Source organism: Daldinia loculata, assembly GCF_022478755.1.
Source record: "Daldinia loculata strain CBS 113971 unplaced genomic scaffold F4817scaffold_11, whole genome shotgun sequence".
Lineage (NCBI taxonomy): Eukaryota > Fungi > Ascomycota > Sordariomycetes > Xylariales > Hypoxylaceae > Daldinia > Daldinia loculata.
In genome coordinates this window covers 112,387-134,547 of record NW_026054865.1, presented here as the reverse complement: position 1 = coordinate 134,547, position 22,161 = coordinate 112,387, and the positions used below count along the sequence as shown (strand labels likewise).

The 22,161-nt window shown below is 46.7% G+C and overlaps 6 protein-coding genes across 6 annotated transcripts; 1 reads left to right on the top strand and 5 right to left on the bottom strand.

The window, feature by feature from the left end:
* Positions 1-126: 126 nt before the first annotated feature.
* Positions 127-5,099, bottom strand: F4817DRAFT_330523 (uncharacterized protein). The gene is made up of 3 exons (XM_049302399.1): positions 4,951-5,099; positions 2,506-4,901; positions 127-2,435 (listed from the first exon to the last, which is right to left on the bottom strand). Exons 2-3 carry the CDS (start codon positions 4,583-4,585, stop codon positions 541-543), a joined length of 3,975 nt encoding a protein of 1,324 aa, XP_049161220.1. The 5' UTR covers positions 4,586-4,901; positions 4,951-5,099; the 3' UTR covers positions 127-540.
* A 52-nt stretch (positions 5,100-5,151) lies between these two features.
* F4817DRAFT_330522 (uncharacterized protein) lies at positions 5,152-6,927 on the bottom strand. Its single transcript, XM_049302398.1, has one exon. It carries the CDS (start codon positions 6,376-6,378, stop codon positions 5,485-5,487), a length of 894 nt encoding a protein of 297 aa, XP_049161219.1. The 5' UTR covers positions 6,379-6,927; the 3' UTR covers positions 5,152-5,484.
* A 1,543-nt stretch (positions 6,928-8,470) lies between these two features.
* On the bottom strand, positions 8,471-11,242 carry F4817DRAFT_313627 (uncharacterized protein; the record flags this gene model as incomplete). The annotated part of the gene is made up of 6 exons (XM_049300272.1): positions 8,471-9,226; positions 9,284-10,304; positions 10,377-10,674; positions 10,799-10,891; positions 11,001-11,111; positions 11,179-11,242. 6 exons carry the CDS (start codon positions 11,240-11,242, stop codon positions 8,471-8,473), a joined length of 2,343 nt encoding a protein of 780 aa, XP_049161218.1.
* Positions 11,243-11,375: 133 nt separating this feature from the next.
* On the bottom strand, positions 11,376-13,727 carry F4817DRAFT_23572 (uncharacterized protein). Its single transcript, XM_049298965.1, has 5 exons — positions 13,456-13,727; positions 13,327-13,400; positions 13,123-13,272; positions 11,822-13,065; positions 11,376-11,769 (listed from the first exon to the last, which is right to left on the bottom strand). The coding sequence occupies exons 1-5, from the start codon at positions 13,643-13,645 to the stop codon at positions 11,565-11,567; spliced, it is 1,863 nt and encodes a 620-aa protein (XP_049161217.1). The 5' UTR covers positions 13,646-13,727; the 3' UTR covers positions 11,376-11,564.
* A 449-nt stretch (positions 13,728-14,176) lies between these two features.
* Positions 14,177-16,695, bottom strand: F4817DRAFT_23581 (FAD binding domain-containing protein). The gene is made up of 4 exons (XM_049298966.1): positions 16,335-16,695; positions 15,665-16,287; positions 15,323-15,616; positions 14,177-15,274 (listed from the first exon to the last, which is right to left on the bottom strand). Exons 1-4 carry the CDS (start codon positions 16,381-16,383, stop codon positions 14,318-14,320), a joined length of 1,923 nt encoding a protein of 640 aa, XP_049161216.1. The 5' UTR covers positions 16,384-16,695; the 3' UTR covers positions 14,177-14,317.
* Positions 16,696-18,933: 2,238 nt separating this feature from the next.
* On the top strand, positions 18,934-21,180 carry F4817DRAFT_313624 (cysteine proteinase; the record flags this gene model as incomplete). Its single annotated transcript, XM_049300271.1, has 2 exons — positions 18,934-19,299; positions 19,405-21,180. 2 exons carry the CDS (start codon positions 18,934-18,936, stop codon positions 21,178-21,180), a joined length of 2,142 nt encoding a protein of 713 aa, XP_049161215.1.
* Positions 21,181-22,161: the final 981 nt, after the last annotated feature.

The window sequence follows — 22,161 nt, the reverse complement described above, 5'->3', positions numbered from 1 at the left end:
CTCCCAATTACTCGATACTCATCATATATACGGCATACGGTAGGCTCACATAAACACTTCCCTTCATACTAAGTCGGCATTTACTACTACAATTTGACGATGAGACGTTTATATGAGTCATCTCAATTCGGGCATCGGTGTATTTCATTGTGTACAACGCGGTAACTAGCTTATGTACCTAGACTTTATCATAATAACACTCGTGCTCTCGGCGTACTTCCTCAGTACTTCCTTATAAGACTTGCTCTTAGACTTTAACTCAAGTCCTTTCATCTGATCGACAAAACACATGTACAAATATCTCTCGGTTCCACAGTATACTCAAGATCCGTAAACTTGGCCAGCCGAATCAAGAGGCAGATAGACCTAAAGCTTTGAATCGCGGCAAACACAGCGCACAAAGGGTATACTTTTCGCCCAAAACCTCCTATACCCCGCCTCGATCCAAGGCTTTCCAAATCATTTTTTTTTACGTTTCCCATTAGAATCTCCCTTAGGTTTTTCAGACGTGAAGTGAGGACCAAGTTTTCCATGAGAACCCTATTTCTTCTGAAATAGCTTGGTCAAAATTCTATCCGCACTGTCGACCTGGACGTGACTCGAATCGCGACCTTCCGCCTTCATGTCGTGATACCAGTCCAGAGTCGATCTATACTGGTATCTCATCGTCTGACATGATGGGTCCTTCGCCCGAGCGCTATAAGCAGCCTCATAAAGATCGTTGACGCATGCTGACTTCTCTAATTTGGTTCCAGGACGCGGTGCATGCCATATAGACCTTTGAAGCTTATTCTCATCGCTCTCGTATTTGGGTATTGGCTTCTGCTTTTGTGTTTTTGAGTATGCCACTCCTCCATGCCACTCGTACTTTGGAATACGTATCCAGCCCTTATCTGGTAAAAGAGATCCTATGGGAGGTAGCCATTGCTTGCCGTCGGCCATCATTTCCTCCACCATGCGTTTTGTAAAATCTAACGGCTTATCCTTTGGGTTATACTTCAAGTTGGTTTTACTGCTCATATAGACTTCGCCAAGGTAGTACCTTGAATCCTTCAGTGATATTTCCCTTCTAACAAGGTCGATTAGATGCCGCTGCATGTTAAGCAGTGTAGCCTTCCCGCGCCCGGATTCTCGGTCATGGGCGAATATATCCCAGATAAACAGTTCTACTTCGGCATATGTAACAGAGTTGAAGTGAGGATTCCTAGGCCTAAGCACTGCAACCCAAGGGTGGCGCCTATATGAGCTAGGGGGCAACTGGGGGTTCCACTCGTCGTCTATGGTGTAGAATAGACCATACCAAGTGTTGATGTTAGAAAACTTGTGAGCAGCACCCAACCAGTTCTTGAAGGTATCGTACTCGCATCTCAGATCACCAAAGTGGTCAGCCATCGGCACATTCAGCCACGAAACTGGCTTGTAGTGTAGCTTGGCCCAATTTCCTTTTCTCGGAAGGCGGATGGGGAGACTGGTAATCCATTGTTTGAGCTCAGTAGCGCTACCGCTGCTAAGGGACGAACGAGGAAGGAATGCATGTGGACTAGACGCGCTGCTCGCGCTACCAGGGGGTACGGAGGCGTCATGAGCCAATTTTTTTGATTTCTCACGCGCCGAAGCTATGTCGGGGTCGTTGACCGTTTCTTCTGTATAGATAGGAATCTCGATATTCCTATAAGCAGCTCTGTTTTTGTTGTTATTCGAGCCAAGCACGGTAAATTTGCGATATCGATCACACTTCAAGCTAGACCACCAACAGAAATAATTTACCAAACTCTGCTCGTCGTTTGGATCGATAAAATCTGTGACCCATTCTACTTTCCGGATCTCTTCACTCGTTTCTCCGTCTCCAAAATCGGCTATGATCCCCTTCAGGGCCTCCCACGCTCGGAATCTTGCTTCGAGCTCTTGCTTCCCTAAACCGGATTCTGCTAAGAGCTCCTCAAGATGAGGGTTGTTTTTGTGTGCCAAACACATCCTCTTTCGTTCCGCTTCTTTCTCCAACGTAACTACTTTAAGGTAGTCCAGAAAATCCGCACAGGCCATAATCAGATAATGAGGGTTACAGCAGTAATTTCTAAACCATTCCAGAAACTTGTGAAGCCGGACCGGATCTGATAGTGCAAAACTGGGCGTGATCAAAAAGGCTCGGCCCTGGGGAAATAATCGTGTTAGTTGGAGTGTGCCAGGTTCAATAGACGCGTATATATCCGAAGGGAATCTCGGTGGATTATATTGTCCTGTAGCGAGATCCCAGAGTGTGTAACAATGTTTGTTGTCAATCATTTGGAAGATCCGGGGCAGTTTTCGGATAGATGTACTAACATCTTCGTGTAAGATGATAGTACCTGATTTGCCTGCTTGCACGGTCTCGTGGAAGTGTACCCAGCTGTCCTTGATTTCGTGGGTGAATATTTGGCAGGCTGGTTGACATGAACCTACAAACATTACAATTAGTAACTATACCTTCCGTCATAATGAAAATAATATGTTTTGGATATCACTCACGGAGCCAAAGCTTAATCATATTGCATACTTGCTTTTCTCTTTCGGGGAAAAGCAACATGAACACCTGATTATCCTTTTCTTTAGGGTTTTGAGGCAAAAACAAAGAGAAATCCAACCCAAGTAAGTCCTTAATAAGTACTCGGCAGTGTGATCCTTGTTCCACATGGCTCAGTCGGGTTGGAGCACGAGGAACGGACGCTGGGGGGTAGAGTTTCATATCGTCGCGCGATTTATAAATTATGTATCGTAAATGAGATTCTGGGTTGAGCTTGCTTATATCGACGCCAAGTTCGTTCCAGCCATCGCAATTTGAAGGATAGACAAGAATTGAAAATTGTTCCGTGATTAGGTGACTACCATATGAGTTTCGTCGAAGGTGTTCCGCCACATTACTCAAGGTTGACGAAAGCTCCTTGGATTTGGCCTCTACTGTACCGTCAGAGAGAGTTTCCCCCATCATTAACGCACCTTTGCGAAAGACGAAATTGTACGAAGAACAGATGGAATCAAAATGGAATGTTTCTTGTGCCATAAAAGCCGATAGCCAGGGCTGAACTTGGCGAGTCATGCCACAGAATAGGACTTGGATCGGCTCAGATCCACTCTTTCCGAATACGACTGTCTTTAGAACGACCTGAGTCTGCCCTCGCTCCTGGTAAGTGGCCAAGGACAATCTCCTTGATGGGTGAACTTTAACCGAGTCCGGAGTTCCTGGGGGATGTTCGATGTCCATTGGACTATCAACAACAAGACCGACTCCGTCATCTGTGGCTCCGCCCATGGGCGTATCCTCCGGTGCGTCATCCTGCGCTCCAGTAAAGCGAACAGACTTCTTCGCCTTTAGTGTCGGTGTAGTTATGTTCGCGCCGCTCGGCGATATTGCCGTAGGACTTTGTACAATTGGAGCGTTTGCTATGGGCGTAACTGGGGAACTCGCGTTTGTCTGGCCCGGGTTCGGCCGACTACGCTGGTCATTTGTTACGAAGAAACTAGGCGGGATAGATGAGATATCAAGGTGCGCTCCATCCATTCTTTCGATACCCCGTTTTTTTGCGATGTTCATGACACGCATTGAATTGAAGGCCTTGGGTGCCTTTGACGGGTCATCCATAACATCGCCAAGACTCGCCCGCTTTTTCCGCTCTTTACCTCCAATGAAGACGTTACTTTTTCGTGTAGGTAACGTGGCTGTTTGAGGTTGAGTACGAGTCGCGGTATGCCGCTTCCCAGAAAATTTGTTTGCCAGGCTAGACGACATCTTCGGCGGAAGCGACGAAGGGGCCTTCGACGTTGAATTTGACGCCGTTTGATTTGATGTTTTTTTCGTGTCTGTGCTGGGCTTCCTTGCAGTGCCTTGGTACCCGGTCATGGTAGTACCTATTCCCCCATCGCCCGAAGACGCCCGTTTTGGTTTTGGAGGCCGCTGAGTCGGCTTAGACGATATTGGATGCGTTGGTGCCCGCTTATTCTTATTCTTATTCTGAACCGAGCTCGCCTCTGTAGGGGTTGGGATTCCAATAAACATCTTCTGCTTGACGATTTTCTGAGGTTTTATCTTGGGCGTTGGATTACCAACGTTACTTGTCTCTTTAAGCCCGCCATCGAGGTCCATTTCATCCCCAGAGGCAATCATTGTAGAAGAATCCTCAGTAGGAGATTCAAGAGGCAGAGGTGCGGTGAGCGGTAACCCCAGTCTCTTCCGTTTTGCATTCCGTCTCTCGTGCCTTTCAGCCTTTTCTCTGCATGCAGTGTTATATATTTCAATGTCAAAAGGCAGGCGCTGTCCGGTTGCAATTTCCTCCTGGATCTCCTCCCATTGCGCAAGGAGACCCGGTCCTAGGTTTTCCACTGGCTCCCACGTACACTGATCTATCGGAAACCCATCCCATTTGATCAGGTACTGTCTCTCACCCGGTCTTTCCGGGTGAGCCCGATCGGCGTAGAGGTCTGCGACGGTCCATTCTTTATCCTGATCTTCACTATTGACTCCGTAATCAGTAGAGGCTAGGGAAATATTATCTATATCATCAGTATCACTGGGCCCAGCAGGAACTGATAGACGAGTTGGGGGAAACGCCATCTTAAAACATTAAAAAAGGCGTGTTCGACACGAGCAAGTAAAAGAGGGCAGAAATCGGATGGTGATTAGGGCATGAGGTACCCAGGTAAGAGGTAGGTACGCAAATAGCGTTCTCTTACGGGTAACTTCGTTATATTGAATTGATTCGGACAACGGCGATTATTTGAAATGATTTACGAGAACGCTCTCAATATGTATATGTTCATGTGCATGGAAATTTGTGTTAGTAGGTACAGGTATGTAGTTGTTGATTGTTGAGTTTTGATACCAGGTACCTTGGTGCCCAGAAGATTTTGGGCATTTGGACTAGAACGCACTGGCCAATTAGATAACTGAAGCCGGGAAACAGCAACCAGAAAGCGTACCTGGCCGTTCTGTTGACCGCTATGATGTATATTGTGCAACTGTTTAATGTGGCAAGCATAAGTACCTGCATTAGGTACCTACCTACATGTAGGTAATATATAGGTAAATTGTGCCTTCCAGTTGAGCAATTGGGTTAGGTTGATCTGTACAGTACCTATTTTATGTAGAGTTCTTATTATTGATGGAGGTTAAAAAGCTCACCTTCTTATTTTAAATTTTGCTCAAGGTAAAGAAGATGTAGCTATCTAGGTAAAGTAATTGCCAGATAGAATATAATTTTAAGATATTTCTATTATTGCTACGACCCTTATCACTTATATGATATATAAAAGCCAAGGAATTAAAAATACCGAATCATGAATACCGTTTGCCCGTGCGCTAGATCTCATCTCGACATCTAAATTTGTGGAACTCCATCTTACGTAACAAAAGAGAATATCTACATTACGCAGCGTAGTTCAATCAAAAGGATAGAAGTAACTACTGCAGGTAGTGCCACACGCGCTTTGACGCGGATAATATACCTAATCTTATCAGTAGCGATACTCGCCGTCCGCGCTTCTACGTCCGTTCGACCTTGGCCTATCATCGTCCCGTTCATCGTTCAGCCAATCCTCGACATTTTTCCAGCTGCGGGCCTCCGGGTCAACCTCGCGCTCGAGGCCGCGGCTTCGAGAACGACCGTAGTCGCGTTCATCCCAATCCCTTCTCCAGCTAGAGCCGCTACTACCGCGTGGGCGAGCGATAACCTCGCGCTTCTCAATGACGTCGCGGTCCGACCTGAACCTGCGCTCCCATTCCTCTTGCTCGAGCCTGTCCCTTTCGCGCCGCACCTCGAGCCGCTTCTCGACCGCGTTTGCGCCGAGCGCACCAACGGCTGCACCGACCATCGTGCCGATGAGTTGCTTGCGCTTCTGGTCAGGGGTTTCGTGGTGGTGGTGGCCGTTGTTCTTGTTTGTAGCGTCGACTGCTTCCCTAGCCGCTAAGCCACCTACTAATGCGCCAAGTACGCCAATTCCAAGGCCCGCAGTAGAGTTGGAAAAGTTGTTATCGACAAAGTTCCGTGCCTTGTCGATTGGAGTCCGCGTCCGGCTGTCATCAGAGTATTCGCTATCGCTGTCTCTGTCGTGATCTCTGTCCTTTCTCCTTCCGCGACTTGATCTCCGATATTCACCTGAGGGGAGAGATCTAGGTCGCGAGCGCGATTCGGGTATTTGTAAGCTCGACGACGACTGAGACGGGTGCGGTTCATAAGTTAGCTGTTTTAAAGGCGGCGACTCATCGTACGTAGGGTTTGTCGTGTTTGCAAGTTGTCGGCTTTCCTCGTAGGATATTGGGTAGTCGCCTCCCGAGTATGTGTAGCCGGGAGAACGGTCCCGATGGTGGCTCGACCGCCCGCGAGAACGGCTGTCATGGTAACGCGACATCTTTATGGTTGGTAGGCAAATTTCACGAAACGTATACTAATTGTCGCAGTAGGATACCAGATGTCTAACGGTAGTTGGAGTTGCGAAACAGAAGTCGGTGTAAAACAAAATATGCTGGACGTAATAGTAAGATTTTATTCAGCAAGATAGATGAGTATTAAAACCCTCAAGCCGAATAAGATCCGAGACAAGCAGAATTGCTCAGGTAGTAGTTGGTGGATAGGCAGATTTTCGTATTATTATCTCGCCGAGGTATATTCTGCCCAGGCTGAAAGGCATAATGGGTAAATACACGCAATATATGTACAGAACAGATAGTAACAAGAGTCAAGGCAAAACATTAGTATTAAAGTATTAGTCACTGTTTTTACGGCAATGCCTTCTGATCCCGCGCCATTCTGTCGTGCATCGCATGCAAGACGTGATACGCTAGGAGAGTTGCAGCGAGAGGTATGTAGAATGCTCGGGTGAATGCTTGGGGGGACTGAAGGATGAGTTTCTCGGCGCTGTTGGGCTTAGATCATGCCCGAGGTGTCTCCCGCTGCGGACTACGGCGGGATGGCGGATGACCATTGGTGGGGTCATAAGCAGATGATGTCACGCATTTGATTACCTGCATGTGCTCAAGTCACTCCAAACAATTAGATACTTAGGTACATAAGTGCCAAGAACCACATTCGGTAATAAGCACTTTTCGAGTTTTGCAGAGGCAGCCTATTCTTTTTGGAATGACGATGGTTTACTCGCCCGGTCGAACAACGATAACTATGGGCTTTAAGACGGGCGGATCTACATTATTAGACTTTACATTCGATATTAGCTTCGCTATTAGGTAGTGACAGGATCTCACCGAAAGTGAAAGAATACCTATGCAAGGTACCCGAACGACGACACGAGGCTCTCCCTTTGATTAGCCGACCGAATAGCCAGCTTAGCCAGCCTACCGAACTAGCGTATATACCTGTGTCAACTACCGCATGTCTATCCTCGTGTAGCCTGACCTAAATGATGGCAGAAAAAGGAGGTAGCATCCGCAATGGCGCCAGGCACAGAGGCCTTACAGATATCGTGTAAATGCTTAGCCTCTGGTATAGCCACAGTATGGTTTTTAATATGACCTTCAATGTTGTTAGTAGGCATATTGGTACCTTTGTCGAGATGTTCAGCCTTATTAGCCTGACTTGAAATCGCACTTCCTCCCTAATACAATAGCAATAATAAAGGGGTCTATATACGAAACACAAGTTTGCAAACCAACCAGTTATTATTGAGTTGTGAGTTCTATCAACCTTACTAATGTACAATCTTCTGTCAGTATTGTTGAAATATACTGACGAAAAGGCACAAGGCTGTCAGATCAAGCTGCAAGAAGGACAAGCCAAGAAATATATCGTTCAAGTATCATCATCTGTCATCATCATCTTCCATGATCCATTATCCGTAATGCGGGATAATTCCGACGCATTGGGATATGAAAGGCGTGAGAATAGTCGATTGTCCAGATGAGATGTGATCGTTACACGGAAACATTTTTGTGTCGCAGTAATGGAGGAAAATAGTACACAACGACGTCCCCCACCGGTAGGATGAGGCCGAAGTCGAAGCCCCCGTTGAAGTCGTGGTCGAATTCGAGGGTTGTATGTTGATCGAAAGACACGGTCTATGCGATCTTGACATAGTGAGGCGAACGAGGTCATTGCCTGTCGCGGTATGTGCAAAGAAGAGAGTTGAATCTCCTGAAAAAGGTTCGTCACAAGACGAAGCAAAAAAGCAAGACAAAATAACTATCATCCATCTGGAGACAATTGTGGTATCGTAACTGTGCGACATTATCTAACCGGTCTTCATCTCATAGACGCGATGCTAGAGAAGATTTGAGGAATTTGTTGAAAATTCTCTCTTAGAGTCAGAGCCGGAGAATGTCATCTCGAACAAGGAAATCGGGTATCAGAACATCGAAGAAAACCAGAAGGTTCATCCTGAACAAGTCGTAAAAGCGCCAAATATGGTAAAGACCACGCAGGAATTTCCCATATGGGATATCATCAAGGGACGAACGACCCATAGAGCCCACGCCCTACTGCCGCCTATCCTACTTCGTCAAAGCATGCGGCTGTTCCGAGGGGTTATACACCTTAGGCTCAAGAATCGGGCCGCTAAAGTCGCGCTGTCTCGGCGGGACATTGATCTGATTCTTGATGCGGTACTCGCCGGGATGTTTGCCCTTGGGAGGGGACAGATCATCCTGACTTCGATGTTTGAAGCCAGAGTTAGGCGCGTACTCCACGAACGACTTCGCCGCCTCTTCTTTCTCCTGCTTCTCCTGGCGGACCTCGATAATAGTCCGGAAGAATTGGCACACTTCCGCCAGCGAAGTCTGTAACTCGGGAGGGCTGTTGAGCAGCTGCATGAGCGCCTGGGAGTCTAAGATGTGCTTCGCGATGACCGAGTCCGGCTGGCAGTGTGTGCGGATCCGCATGTTGCGCGCGTTCATCTTCATACCGTATAGGAGGCCCTTGACAATATGGCCGTCTGCATAGTGCGGACCATGGAATCGGAAGTTGCCGATGTGTGCGTATATCATGTCGATTTGGGTCTCAAGATCGTAGCGGAATCCAATCACCTTCGGACGACCCATCTGTGCCCAGGAGTCGGCTATCTTAGCATGAATGTGCGGGTTCATGCGTCCGAGGTGCAGTTGGCCGTTGATGTATCCACTTAGGGTATTGCTCAGGATGAACTCTAGCTCACAGTAAAGCAGACTCTGCTCACGGGGATCAAGGGTGATGTTGAGTTCACGAGCAACACTCACTCTGGATGCACCAACTCTAAAGTCCGCCATCCCAGCCTGTATACAATATGTCAGTTTCAGCAGTTAGAAAAGAGGGAATCGATAAAAACGTACAATCTTTCGAGCTGTCTTCTTCATGCCATCGAAGAAACGCGCATTCGTAGTCTTCGGGCGCTCAGGTTTCTTTTGCGCGGCGGTATCTTCGAGCCATCCTTTATCTCCGAACAGATTCTTCTTCACCTTCTTAACCTTGTCATTGGTAAGCCACGGCGTCAACGGTGTAAAAGGCGGTGCGCCGTATTCCCTAGTAACATCATTGACGGTGAGAGATTTGGGTAGACCTTGACTACCTTTCTCGGGCGAGTGCTCTCGAGAAACAGCGTGAGATACCGGGACATCTGAAATAGGTGTGACCGGATGGTTGCGCTCCTCCGTAGGTTGCTTCTCCATCCAATTAGAGTAACCCTTTAGAATGCTACCCCTTCCCAATCCAGCTTTGTAGGGGTCGCCCGAGGGCTCTTCGTAAAGGTGAAATGGTGTACTAGCTCCGTATACTGAGGGGCTATCATTGTCAGAGCCCTGGTCTTTCTCTGATGAAGGGATGGGATTGTGAACGGCCTCGATGTTCGCGTGCCTCCCGGTCGTCGCACCATACCTGTGAGCCTCCTTGAGATCAAGCGGTTCAGGACGACGTTTCTCTTTCTGACGAGCAGGAGTAGACACAGCCGGTTTCGGAGGAAATTTGTGTCGGGACATGTCTCGAGATCTTTGAAGAGGTTCTTCATCGCGCATGTTAATGAGATCCGATACTGTTGTGACATGGCTGGGGAAGTTGCCCCCGGCGCTCTCAGGCACAGGAGAGAGGAGTTCATCGGCATCACTCGACTGGAATTCGTATCTATTCTGTAGTGAGCGTCCACGTTCCGGGGAGGCGGGATTGCCGAGTTGCTGGTATGTGCTAGATGAAGCACTGTTTCCTCTACTACGGCTGTAGTACGGAGGAGCATCACTGGGCTCGTCCCGGTAAGAGCGTGATCCTGATCGCGAATGAAAAGGTTCTCTGCTAAGCGCCCGAGCTCTAGCCACGCCTAATTCTAGCTCTACGGCGCTGCGGCCTCCTTGAGGAGTAGAATACCTACTATTGTTAGAAAGAGGTAATCATTGCCTAGGTAGGTAAATATATTTTGAGGGACGTGCTCGTGCTTACATCTTAGAAGAGTTGTTGAAAAGGGCGCGTTCAACTTCGGACTGAATAATAGGTAGCGGAGACGACAGCCTACGAAGGGATGCTCTCTGGAGAATAGCAGGGTTGTCGCGTGAGTGACACGAGGCTGAAGTGCTGCTTTGCGTTGATGCTGATGCGTCTGTTGTGTGCTGGAGTGCAGTGGTATGAAGGGAACAACTATCCGTAGGCGACGTCAAATCCGTAAAGGGACTGAGCAGTTCCGGATCCTGAGTACTTTCAGATGTGCTGCTAAGCCAATGTTTGACTTTTTCCTGTTCTTCTGGACCAAATGCAAATTCAGCATACGAGCAAATAAGGAATCTCGTGATAGGGGCATAAGAATTAGGAAGAGGGTTGTGCGGACTAGATAATTGAAATTGGTAAAAAAAAAAATTTCTACTTACCCTTATCAAAGGTCGTGCTTAGGGAAGTTGTTGCTGATGTTGGTGAAGGTGCTACATCCTTAGGGAAATTCTGTTTCGTCACTTTGTTGTCGCCTAGGTGACAGGTTAGAATACAGTCCGCCAGTCAAGCACCTCAATCCTCCCTATCAGCCGTTACCAGTTGATGGTTACCAGTTGATGGCTACCAGTTGACGAGACGTACCAGAGCAAGTCCCCCATACCCAACGAGCGCTTCCAGCATCATCATTGAATATCGGGTTAGATGAGTGATATCTTTCAGCAGTTAGGACTGCTATAGGGCTCGGCATCCCAGCTATGAATATGTGTTAATCGAATGCAATGTACATAAATGCAACGTAGATATAGACATCATAATATACCTTGAAACAGTCCATTAAATCGAGTCGCCTGGGCGAAATCACTTGCTCCTTCATCATCAGCCATATTGTCGGGTGAGAAGACAATTAGATGAAGATGGTTAATTTTACGTGATGTTGAAGAAACTTTCGTTAAAAGGCACCGTTAAGGGCGCCGTTCAATGTTCTAAGTACACTACCTAGCAACGGAACAACTGACCGCCTAATTTTTTCAGGTTTTTTTGTGACCGTTTTGATACTTTCCACGCATCTCTTGTAATATTAGGCATATGAGAATCTTTCAATTGTTGCCCCTTAAACACAGCACAAAGACGAGAGCTACTAAATTCTACATTGCACATAGCTGATTTATCAAGCACTGCGATAGCCTCTTGTGTCACACTTGCCCTTCAAGAACACCCTTCTTCCGTTACCACACTTCTGTGGACATCTTCCTCATTAAATTCAGGCGTACTAAGACTCGGTGATAGCTCGATTATGGTAGTCTTACGATTTGATGTTGATGAGGTATGGGTACCGGAGGCTTCTGCTGGCATCGTAAATTCCACGTTTTTGAAAAGTAGAGAATCACGACGTCGTAAGCCATGTCTATTTCTAGATAATCCATCAGCTACAATCAACATGAACCACGGTACCCAATACGCACCTTTCTTGAATAGACGATAGCTGGACATGATTAGAATCCAATAGTGTCGAGAGGCCTTGGTTACTTAGCGTCGAAGGTTCATCTGACTGTAATTGCCTCCATGTGGTCCTATCAAAGTCTCGCGGTATAGTTTCACCTAGGCTATTGAGCGCAGATCGGTTCGAAGTGGTGTAGTTTGCAGTTGCTAGTAGCTGCGTGGTATCCCTGTCACCATCTACTATTTCTTCCAGATTAAAGACAATCCCTTGTCTCTTTATTGATATCCGTTGGTAATCTGCAGATTGTTCGGTTCCCTCCAAGTTACTTTCTTCGAATTGATCACCAAGCTGCAAGGTGCTCGTACCCTCAATTGAATCAGTTAGGTCGAATCTCCTGCAAGTTATCGTGGGCTCCTCGGGGCTCCATTGGTAGTCTAGTCCTCCATCAAAGTTTAGTTGTGGTGTAAAGGGGCCTCGGAACGACCATTTTCGTGCTCTCTCTAACAATCCGGTTGAGGCAGCCTTCACGATGGTGTCGGTGGCCTTTGATTCGGCGGTAGGCATCTGTCTTAGAGGTAGGCACGGGGGCAGTGAGTCACCAGTCCCGACGAGTAAGTATTTCCTAGCGAATATTGCATTCGGTATCTGGCAGCCGTTAGGTAGCGGCACAGTAGCGACATCCGGACAGGTTCGTTTGGTTCGAAATGATGAGGATGAGGCTGGCTCGAACGTGAGCGCACCCGGGATCCAACTGCACCGTCTTTGGTCTAGTTCGGGCTTATGTTTATGCATATGAATCTTATCTGATAGTTTACTAAAGAGACTGGATCTAGATGAATAACCACGAAGTCCTTTGCAAGGTTTTGGGTTGTCGAGAAGGAGAGTATCCGCTGTACCTGGGGGTGATGTCGCGCTTGGACGATCCGGGGAGGCAATCGGCACATCTCGCTCTTCGATGAATTTGCCTTGCGCGCCGCACTCGTGGCTCCATTGCATCTCATGGAACTTCTTAGGATTAGGGCTGTTAAGTGGGCGAGTACCGTCGTTTCGTGAAGAGATGTATAGTGTGTGATCAATAAGCCATGCCTTTCGGTTGCGTATGCAGCTTGGATCGATAGATGCCCTCTCAGTCGAAGGAGATGAATCGGACAATACGAAGGGGTATCTGTCTGGGTGTTCCGATCGCCATTGCGCGAGCTTCTTTGTTGGAATGATTGAAGAAGTAATAGTGGTCATATGTGGGACGTGAGGAAGTTCGAGGTCAGCCTAGGGGATACCGTCAGCTCTCAACTACCTAGGGAGAAAGGCTTGTGAACTTCTAACATATCTGCGTAGGTGATCATGTTTCCACCTTTGAAACGCGGCCCCCGGATCATCAGTATGCTCACAGTCGACTTCAATCAGTTCGTAAAGTACACCACCCGCCAAGTCGAGATTCTCGTCACCAAGATGCTCTCGTAAAATTAAGAAGATCTAGGTAAAATGTGTTAGAAGGTATACAGGTATTTGAAGATATGGGATACGAACCTGTGGAATTCCGTCTTTGTATTGGTAGTTCCTTGGGATGTGTGCGCAGTATCTTACAAGCACGTTGCGACATTCTAGATAATTGTAAGTTACGACGATAATATAAGGGGATCTTAACCATATACTCACTCTCTTCATGATAGCCGATTCGATCCAGATTATGAGTTCCAGACCGCTTGAAGCTGTGGCTTATATTGAGGTCAGGACCGTCAGGGCCATCTTCGTCCTCGATAATTTGTATAATATCCCCGGTGACACTGCTGTCTTCCTCTGCAGAAGTCTTAAGCCCCGTATGGCGACGCAACGTCCTCGATATCATATTGCAATTGATCAGAAAGGTCGTATAATTATGCGTGACGGAGCAAGCAAGTGTTTGGTCTAGAGACCAGAGCGGAATACATTTAGGCTAAGGGGTTCGACGGGACTGGCGATGTAAATTATTATTAAGGCCATGAATTTGTTTGTGACCCTGAAGTTAAACATTTCATGTAGAAGAAAGAAAAAAGAACGTCGTGATCGAGACTTCCTGACACGACGGTGAAAACTTAGTTGTTCCCACACGTGCCCTCAGTATTGCTATGTTCTTGCCCTTTATGAAACGAACATATAAGAGGTACCCGTAACGGCGCCAATTAGAATCAAAGTCTATTTGGGTACCTAATGTACCCCATAGATGCCTAATGCTTTCCCCAGCCTTTGAAGGATACATGCTCCTTCCGTCCGATTGACATTATATAGGGATGTTTACATGTAGTCGCCTGAGCCATGTATTGACTCTGTGTAAATGATGCTCTGTGGTATTTCTGTATATCAGAGTAGTATAAATATATTAGGTACCTATTTAGCAATCTTATGGGATATTGCTGATACCTACATACCTACCTAGGTACCTAATGTACGTCTAAAGTATGTAACTGATAAAGAACCATCTTTGCACTTATAGGCTTATATCGAAATGCCGAGGCCTCTACTAAAGAGGTAAGATGATGTTTTATAGCTGGGCCATCTTCTCACCCAATTTATTTGTGCAAAAAGCACTAAAATACTCGTTTAATGCGTCCACGGTCCCAGAGCCTTCAACTAAGCTCGTTACGATACCCACGTAACCATCGGGTCGAACGACGATGACCCCACCCCTTTCTTCATCGAATCCCATCTTGGCGTGGGCGGCGGCTTTTGCATCGGGTACGCGGCGGTCCCATCTGTCATCAGCATATATGTGGTCACGGTAACGAGCAAGGAGGCTCGGTACATCCCGTGTGATCTCGATCTGACTCCGCTGGGCAGCAAAAACGGTACATATAGTAAAGAAGAGGCTGTGAGGGTTGTGCTTCTCGTGGTGCGAGACCGAGTCAATGTCTGGCCGAAGATAGGAACTGTAAAATGACCCCTTGTTGCTGAGGCGAAGGGCAAAATCCTCCAGTGCCCTGGAGGTTACCGCAGGCTCTCCAGCGAAAATATAGATACGGAACGCACCGTTGAGAGGAACTTCTTGTTCTAAATGTACGACATTTGCGTCGACAACCCTCGTGACGTCAGCGTTGATCATAATTCGACCCGTTCGCAGTTTGCTTCCTCGAGGATCGATTAAAGAGGACTTGGCTATGTGAGCTGGAGACCAGTTTAGCGCGTTGGGTTTGTAGGCTACACCATATCCACTAGTAAATTCGCAAGACTCCTTGAAGGTCCTAACGAAGGCATTATCTTCGGCCTGTGCGTTTGTCTGCTCCGAGGCGGCCTGTACCTCTTTTGCGGCAAGCGGCCGTTGCGAGAATAGTTTGGCATATTTGTTGTCAAATGAGAGCAGAGTTTCTGCGACATCCTTACGTTCAGTTTCGTAGGTTGTTAAGATGGCTCGATCAGCGAATCCAGCTTCGACAGCGTGGATTTTCCAGGCGAGATTCAGGGCATCGAGAAATGCTGTATTCATTCCTTGACCAGCTTTTGGCTACCGAGAAGTCAGTAACGCTGTCTAAGAATGATGTATGGGTCTTACACTATGAGTATGACAAGCATCACCGCCTAGAAACACACGGTGATCAATTGTGTATTTATCTGAAATGCCTTGTCCGATAGGATATACCGAGTACCATTCTACACGTTCCCATTCGATGAGGTATGGATGAAGAATCTTCTTCGCGGAGGCCTGAACTTGTTCCGCAGTAGCTGTCCTACGCGGACTCCAGTCTGCATCCGTAGACGATGCGATCTGTATGTATAGCCGGACCATGTTATCTTCGCGAGGAATGACCATTATCGAGCCATGTCCGGAGTGTATAGTACATTTCATCTAAAATCGTCAGTGTAAAGCTAGCCGAAGCTATACAATGAGACTTACCTTGATATCTGGGAAGTCGGTCTTAACAACGCCATCAATAACACCCCAAACATGCGTAATGGGATCCTTATGTGTGATCTTAATTCCCAACTGGTCTCTGACAAATGATCTAGCGCCTTCGCCGCTAAACAAGTATTTAGCTCGAACTGATTCTCGATGTTGTCCGTCGACGTGTTCCAGATGTACTTCAACGGGATACTCCGGATCTACTTTGTCATCCGACTTAAACCCCTTAATAGTCCATGGCCGTTGGATCTGAACGCCGTTCTTCTCTAGATCTGAGATGAATACACGTTCTATTCGACCCTGATGTAACAGTGTGGTGAAGGGATATCTCGCATCAATGAAACTAGGACAGCTGGCCCAGGTACCTGTTCTAACGATGCCTTTGCCATTATTGGGTGGGTCCCAAAAGGCTACTTCAAAAACGCGCGCGGGCTTATGAGCCATGATGGCAGATTTTAGGCCCATATTGCGAAGGAGGTCTAGGGACCGAGGCTGGATGCCATCTGCGCGCCCCGTGGGTGTAGGCTCGGGTCGATTGTCAATGTGTTTAATTTTATAACCCCATCTCGCGAGGCACGTCGAAAGCATGAGCCCTACAGGACCAGCCCCAATAATTACTGAATATACGTTAGTGTTATACGGTGATCGATGTCAACTCACTTACCAATATCATAATGTGGCGAAGTAGACTTCTTTGAAGATCGATTATCCATCGTTCTTGATAATCGACTAGAGACCCAGATAGGAGGAAGTGAAAATCGATGATGTATAGGTAGTGGAAACAACTAACGCCGTGTTGGATAAGAGTCAACGACTAAAATTAGGATCACAACTCGAGTATTTACGTATGTATCGATAGGTGAACTTTCTCAAACGTAGACGATACGTGAGACTGGGATAAGGGAATGCTCGTGTCTAGTTCTAAGTAGGTTGGGTATTAAGTATTAATTTAACTCGCTTAGAATATATGTGCTAATACCGAGGGAGAGAGATAGCTGGAACAGTAAAGACACCGGGTCCGCGCTAGTAGCATCCAACGGCAGGAACATCGGGAAGTGCAACTTTATTAGAGCTGTCATCATTGATATTTCCTTTAAAGGCGCAGAAGCCAGAGAGTGGGCAACCTCTTAGGCTTGTCATTGGCTTTGAAAGGTCGGTGGACGCCGATAGAAATAAGATTGAGGGACCAGAATCAGCCAGAATAGCATGAGTACAGTGCAGGGTAGGCTACTTAGTCTTAGACAATACTGATCCTTGGTTGTTTGGTCTCGTCAATCGTCAATACGATAAGGAGAGCCCCCCTCGGGTCCGCTTCCGTCGGCCATGATCAGCGAAATATGGCTGCTGGCTCGCCTTGTATCATAAGTAACCCGGGATGTCAACACGGCAATAAAGTGTGGGGCCGTAGTGGGGGGTTAGTCGCGGCTGAAGAGAGCGGGAATGAAAATGAGACGACCGAGCCTGCCGAGGTTCCCTTAGTGGAACAGGGGAGGTATACATACAACCTTTTAGCTAATCTTCTTAACTTCCTAACTTCCGTCGGCGTTAGCTATTAAGCTTTCGGAAATATTAGACCTTAAATATTAAGTTCCTAGCCCCACATACACTTAATGGTTGACTTTTAAAAGATGCTTTGTTTTTCTCGAGATCGTATTTTTTTTTAGCAGTTTTCCACTAATAGGTCGGATATGAAAAATTCGGCTTATTTACACGACACTTAATCATATATGTATATCAATTGATATGTTCAATCATTCCCTTTCCCTTGCATATAAACCAGAGTAAGATGCTACTTAAGATGTTAAAGTATGAAGTGTAAAAGGTCAACTTACAATATTTAAAGCTCGTGGTTGGGTAGAGATTTTCCTTAAAAGTCATTGTTTGAGAAGAGAATTTGTACGTCGGGGAAAGAAAAAGAAATAAAGCACCTTGCTCTGTTAACCCCCCCGGGGATCGTATGTAATAATTCAATAGGTATATTACAATTAAATGCTGATTGGTGAATAATACCTACCAACCTACTCTGTCAGAAAGGCGTCAAAAAAGCTGGCGCACCTTTACTAACAATTATCCTGGTAGATGCGCCACCTTTTTTGACGTCCTTCTGTCTGTATTAGGTTGGACATTGCAACATATCGGGATCTTGCAGGTGAGGCTGAACCAGGACCTAAATCAGGGATTGTTCTGCCGGGAGCTCAGCTTTGAATTTGATGATTTACATAGGTACCTAGGTACCTAGTGTATTATTTTTAGACATCGGATCAACTCTAAAGTCAAACGCTGCATTTGAATTAGCATACATTCCATATCTGAGGAAGAACCTTCTGATGAATTAGCAATATTACACAAACTACATAGGTACCTAATGTGCCTAAAAGATTTTCAACTAAAGTTACGTGTAGGTACCTCTTTAGGTTAGGTAAATACATGTATAATTGATCTACAATAAGCAGTCATAACGAGGAAACTGTAAAGCAGCTACATAAATGGAAAGAACTATTATATCAGGTCCTTCCAATATGCTGTGGTCAGTGCGTACATAATTGGTGTAGTATGTACTTCGTACCTACCTACATGATGTCAAATGGCCCCTATGCAGTTTAGTGGCTTGTAATTACAGGGGTCAATATAGGTGATCGACAAGGCTGGATGCGGCGAAGATAGATGTAATAGATGGTCCGTGCATTACTAACGCGCTTTCGTTCTTTCCCTATCGAACTGCGCAACCTCAACTTTTCCATCTAGATGCACCTTCCTTCCTACATCGAACCTGATCGCAGAACGTCGCTGCCCAAATCAGTTGCGAAATTCGATGCGCATGTACGTATAATAGCTCGTAAACATAAACCTTATTTTCGATCCTGGTTTCCTAGACAGCAGATTTGGTTGCCTTAAATTTCGCACTTCTCAATCCAACTCTTTCCTTTCTTCCCAACTCACACTCCACTTCGCAACGATCACAACAATACAACAGCAGCCTGTTGACAGTTCCTGCACACTTCATCTGATCACACATTGCCTACCTTTTCCCAACATCCAATCACTTTTTTAAATTCAGTTTATCTGAACTTGACCTATCGCACCTACAGCAAGGATATACCTCTGTAGCCTTAACTTCCTCATTCCCATCCACACTTCCATCCACACTTCCATCCACACTTCCATCCACACTTCCATCCACACTTCCATCCACACTTCCATCCACACTTCCACACTTCCACACTTCTACATACAACCTTCGCGGGTAGCAACCGTTATTGACCATGGACTCATCACAGCACTCACCGCTGCACGATTGGCGCATTCCCGTCCATTGCATTTTTTGCTCTCACTGCCGCGCAATTCGCGCAAGCATCAACCGAGAAGCCCATGACCAGGCGCACTTGAATGCACAAGTCCACGCCCGGGAAGTCGGTAACTCGTCACGTCCCGCACCTCTACATCGAGCTCGAGTTATTAAGATTCCACGATCAAATCTATCCGTGACTATCCAACTTCCGAACCTGCAACACCCTGTTGCGCCTGACGACAAGTCGACCCTTCCCAAATCGAGAAAGCGAATCCGCCCTCGTTGGGGAGAGCCTAGTGAACTTGAAGCGACAGCAGCTGAGCCAGTCGCATCACAAGTAGTGAGTTCATACCTTGCTAATACACTTTCAGCCCAAGCAGGCTTGTCCCTATGATTTGGCGCTAACATTAATTTAATCAAGAGCCCAAGATCTCGGCCTCGTTAGGAACCTGCCCGACATACTTCGCAAGGCTTAGCTACTGAGCAACAATACCCTTCAACAAGGACCGAAACTCTCCCCTTCCACTCCCCCCGACAAATTCGACCACTGAGTCCCGAGACTCGAAGATACTTAGAACGGCCTAGTTCCGCTGTGAATGCGCGCGCAAGATTCCGCGTCGCTGCTCCTAAGCGTGTAATGCCTGGAGCTTGGCCATCCGAGCTGGTCGAGGTAGACAGTGCGGAAGTGCCAGTATATCATAACATGACCCTACCTACGACACCTACTCCCCCCCCATTCGCGACCAATGTTCGCAATGCCCTCACTTATCTGCGAGACTCATCTCGTAGTCTCTACACAACCTTCAATAGAATCTTCCGTCCGCGTCAAAGCCCCTCAATTCCGACACCAGCTACTTCCGAAGATGGTAGGCGGACTCCAAAGCGCCGTCGACTTGACCGCGAAGAGAATGGACCATTCACCCCTCCTGAACTTGTGGATGACCGCATGGACATCGATGATGATCCTGTTACTACTATACCTACCGGCTCATCGGCGAGCGAACTAGAAACGTCACCATCTATATCTCCTGTAATTTCACCGAACTCCGCAGCCGCTATAGCCTCTGCTAGAAGAGCTACGCGACTATTTCCTTACAGAAAGAACCTCGGCTTATCGAGTGACTCACCCAGTGACCAGACTAATGTGATAACTCCACCACCCTCGCGTCGAGAAAAGAAGCCAGTCCAACAAGAGGAACAAGTACCCGAACGGACTTGGGGACCTTTGCCTGCTCCAAAATATGCGAGCATCCAAGAGTTCTTCGCACACGATGACGAGATATGCCTGCCTGGTTTAGAACGCTTGCGGCTCACGCCGAATGATACTAAGATATATGAATTAGATTCACAACGCGAAGATCGACTGCGCATTGAGAAGGAAAAGGCTGAGAAAGAACGTCAGGAAAAACTTCGTATCGAAGAAGAACGCTTAAATGAGGCACTGCGCCCGCTCGGATTACGGAGACCGAAGGCACCTCTCATTACTCCTCTCAGCGACGAATGGGACCAGAAAGCTAGAGAGGCGCCGAATAGCGGCAAAGCAGAGCAGAATAAATGGAGAGGTGCACGCCATCGAGACGGCGTAGAACTCACACCACGAGACTTCGCGAAACTAGTACCCACAGGATCATGGCTAAATGATAACGCCATCCAATCAACTTTAGTCCATCTTGCAACTTACGTTAATGATGCAGCTGGCATTATTCCTAAGCAAACCACACCAAAATGTGTGGCGCTCTCCTCTCAATACTGGTCTAATTTCTTACGCGAACCTAAAAATAATGTCTACGCCCGAGGGTTGGACCGAAATTGGGGCATGAAACCAACCAACTTCCTCGATATTAATACGGTGCTTATCCCAGTCAATAAGAACAACCACTGGACCGTCCTTGTCGTCCGACCATCACGTCGAACAGTCTCTTATGTTGACTCGTTCCAAACAGCGGGAGCGGATCACATACATGACGTCCATACCTGGATGAAATACTTTCTGGGCGACAAATATGTTGCCGATGAGTGGCACACAGAGTATTACAGTGTGCCCACGCAGACGAATGGATACGACTGCGGTATGTTTGTAATTACAAACTCTATCTACCTGTCGCTCGGTATAGACCCGAGCGGCTACTCGGAGGGCGAAATGCCTCTCCAGAGACGGAGAATCGCCGCGATGCTCCTAAACGGCGGGTTTACCGGGCCGTTCGACTTATCACACCTCTAAATAACTCCTAATAACTCCTACCTAACCATAACTCCTCTACCTAATCATAACTCTACCTAACCGCAACTACCTAACCCTCCACTCTACCTAACCTCAATTCCACCTAACCTACTAAAAATAATCACCTCTAAATAAACACCACACAAATACTCTACACTACTATACCATTACATCACGATACCTCTACATTATTATAACTCCTCTATACCTTTATATCCTTACACCACTACTTCATTACTCATTAAATTCGCCGAAACACATAACAACGTACGTCAAGTCACCATTATATAATGTCCTGCATGGACTGGAATTGCATTGAGCCGGTGTTTATTGGAGTTGGTGGTAACAACATTGTACGCAGTTTAAACTGCATAGCATATCATGTTTGGAAAGGAAGGGCAAGCAGGCGGCATGTCCTATGCGACTTGAATTTTGTCGTGTTTGACTCTGGTTAGCATTTTTAAGATATCCTCGAAGCATGACGGGAACGGAGTTGAGTGAAAAGTCTATTGAAAGACGCGAAAGCAAGGTACCGGCGGCTCCTTCAAGCGGAAGGGCCGCCGAGGGGAGCGGGGAGTTTAGGCGTTTGTTTTTTTGGAATGCTTGGAAAAGAAGCATCATTGGATAGATAGATGCCATTTGGCGCTCTGGAGGGTAGTTCCCAGAGCTATGATGTAAGACCCTGTCATGGGCAAATACAGAGTTTCGATAGAATAGAAATCGGCGAGAACGATCAAAGTAACCACTCATCATAAATTCTCTTGAGACTTGTGAGGCGTAGAAAATATTGTAGATTATCCTAATTATAGGGGTATTTCTCTATCACATAGTATTGTGCTAGAAGTTAGGGCTGTATGTCACTCCTCGAAAAGTGTTGCCCATATACATCGTAAAGTAAAGCTTGTTATTATTACCATAGAACTACGTATGAAAACAACGTTTCCTTAGGAATTACTAGGTTCTCAGTGAAGTAGTCAGGGG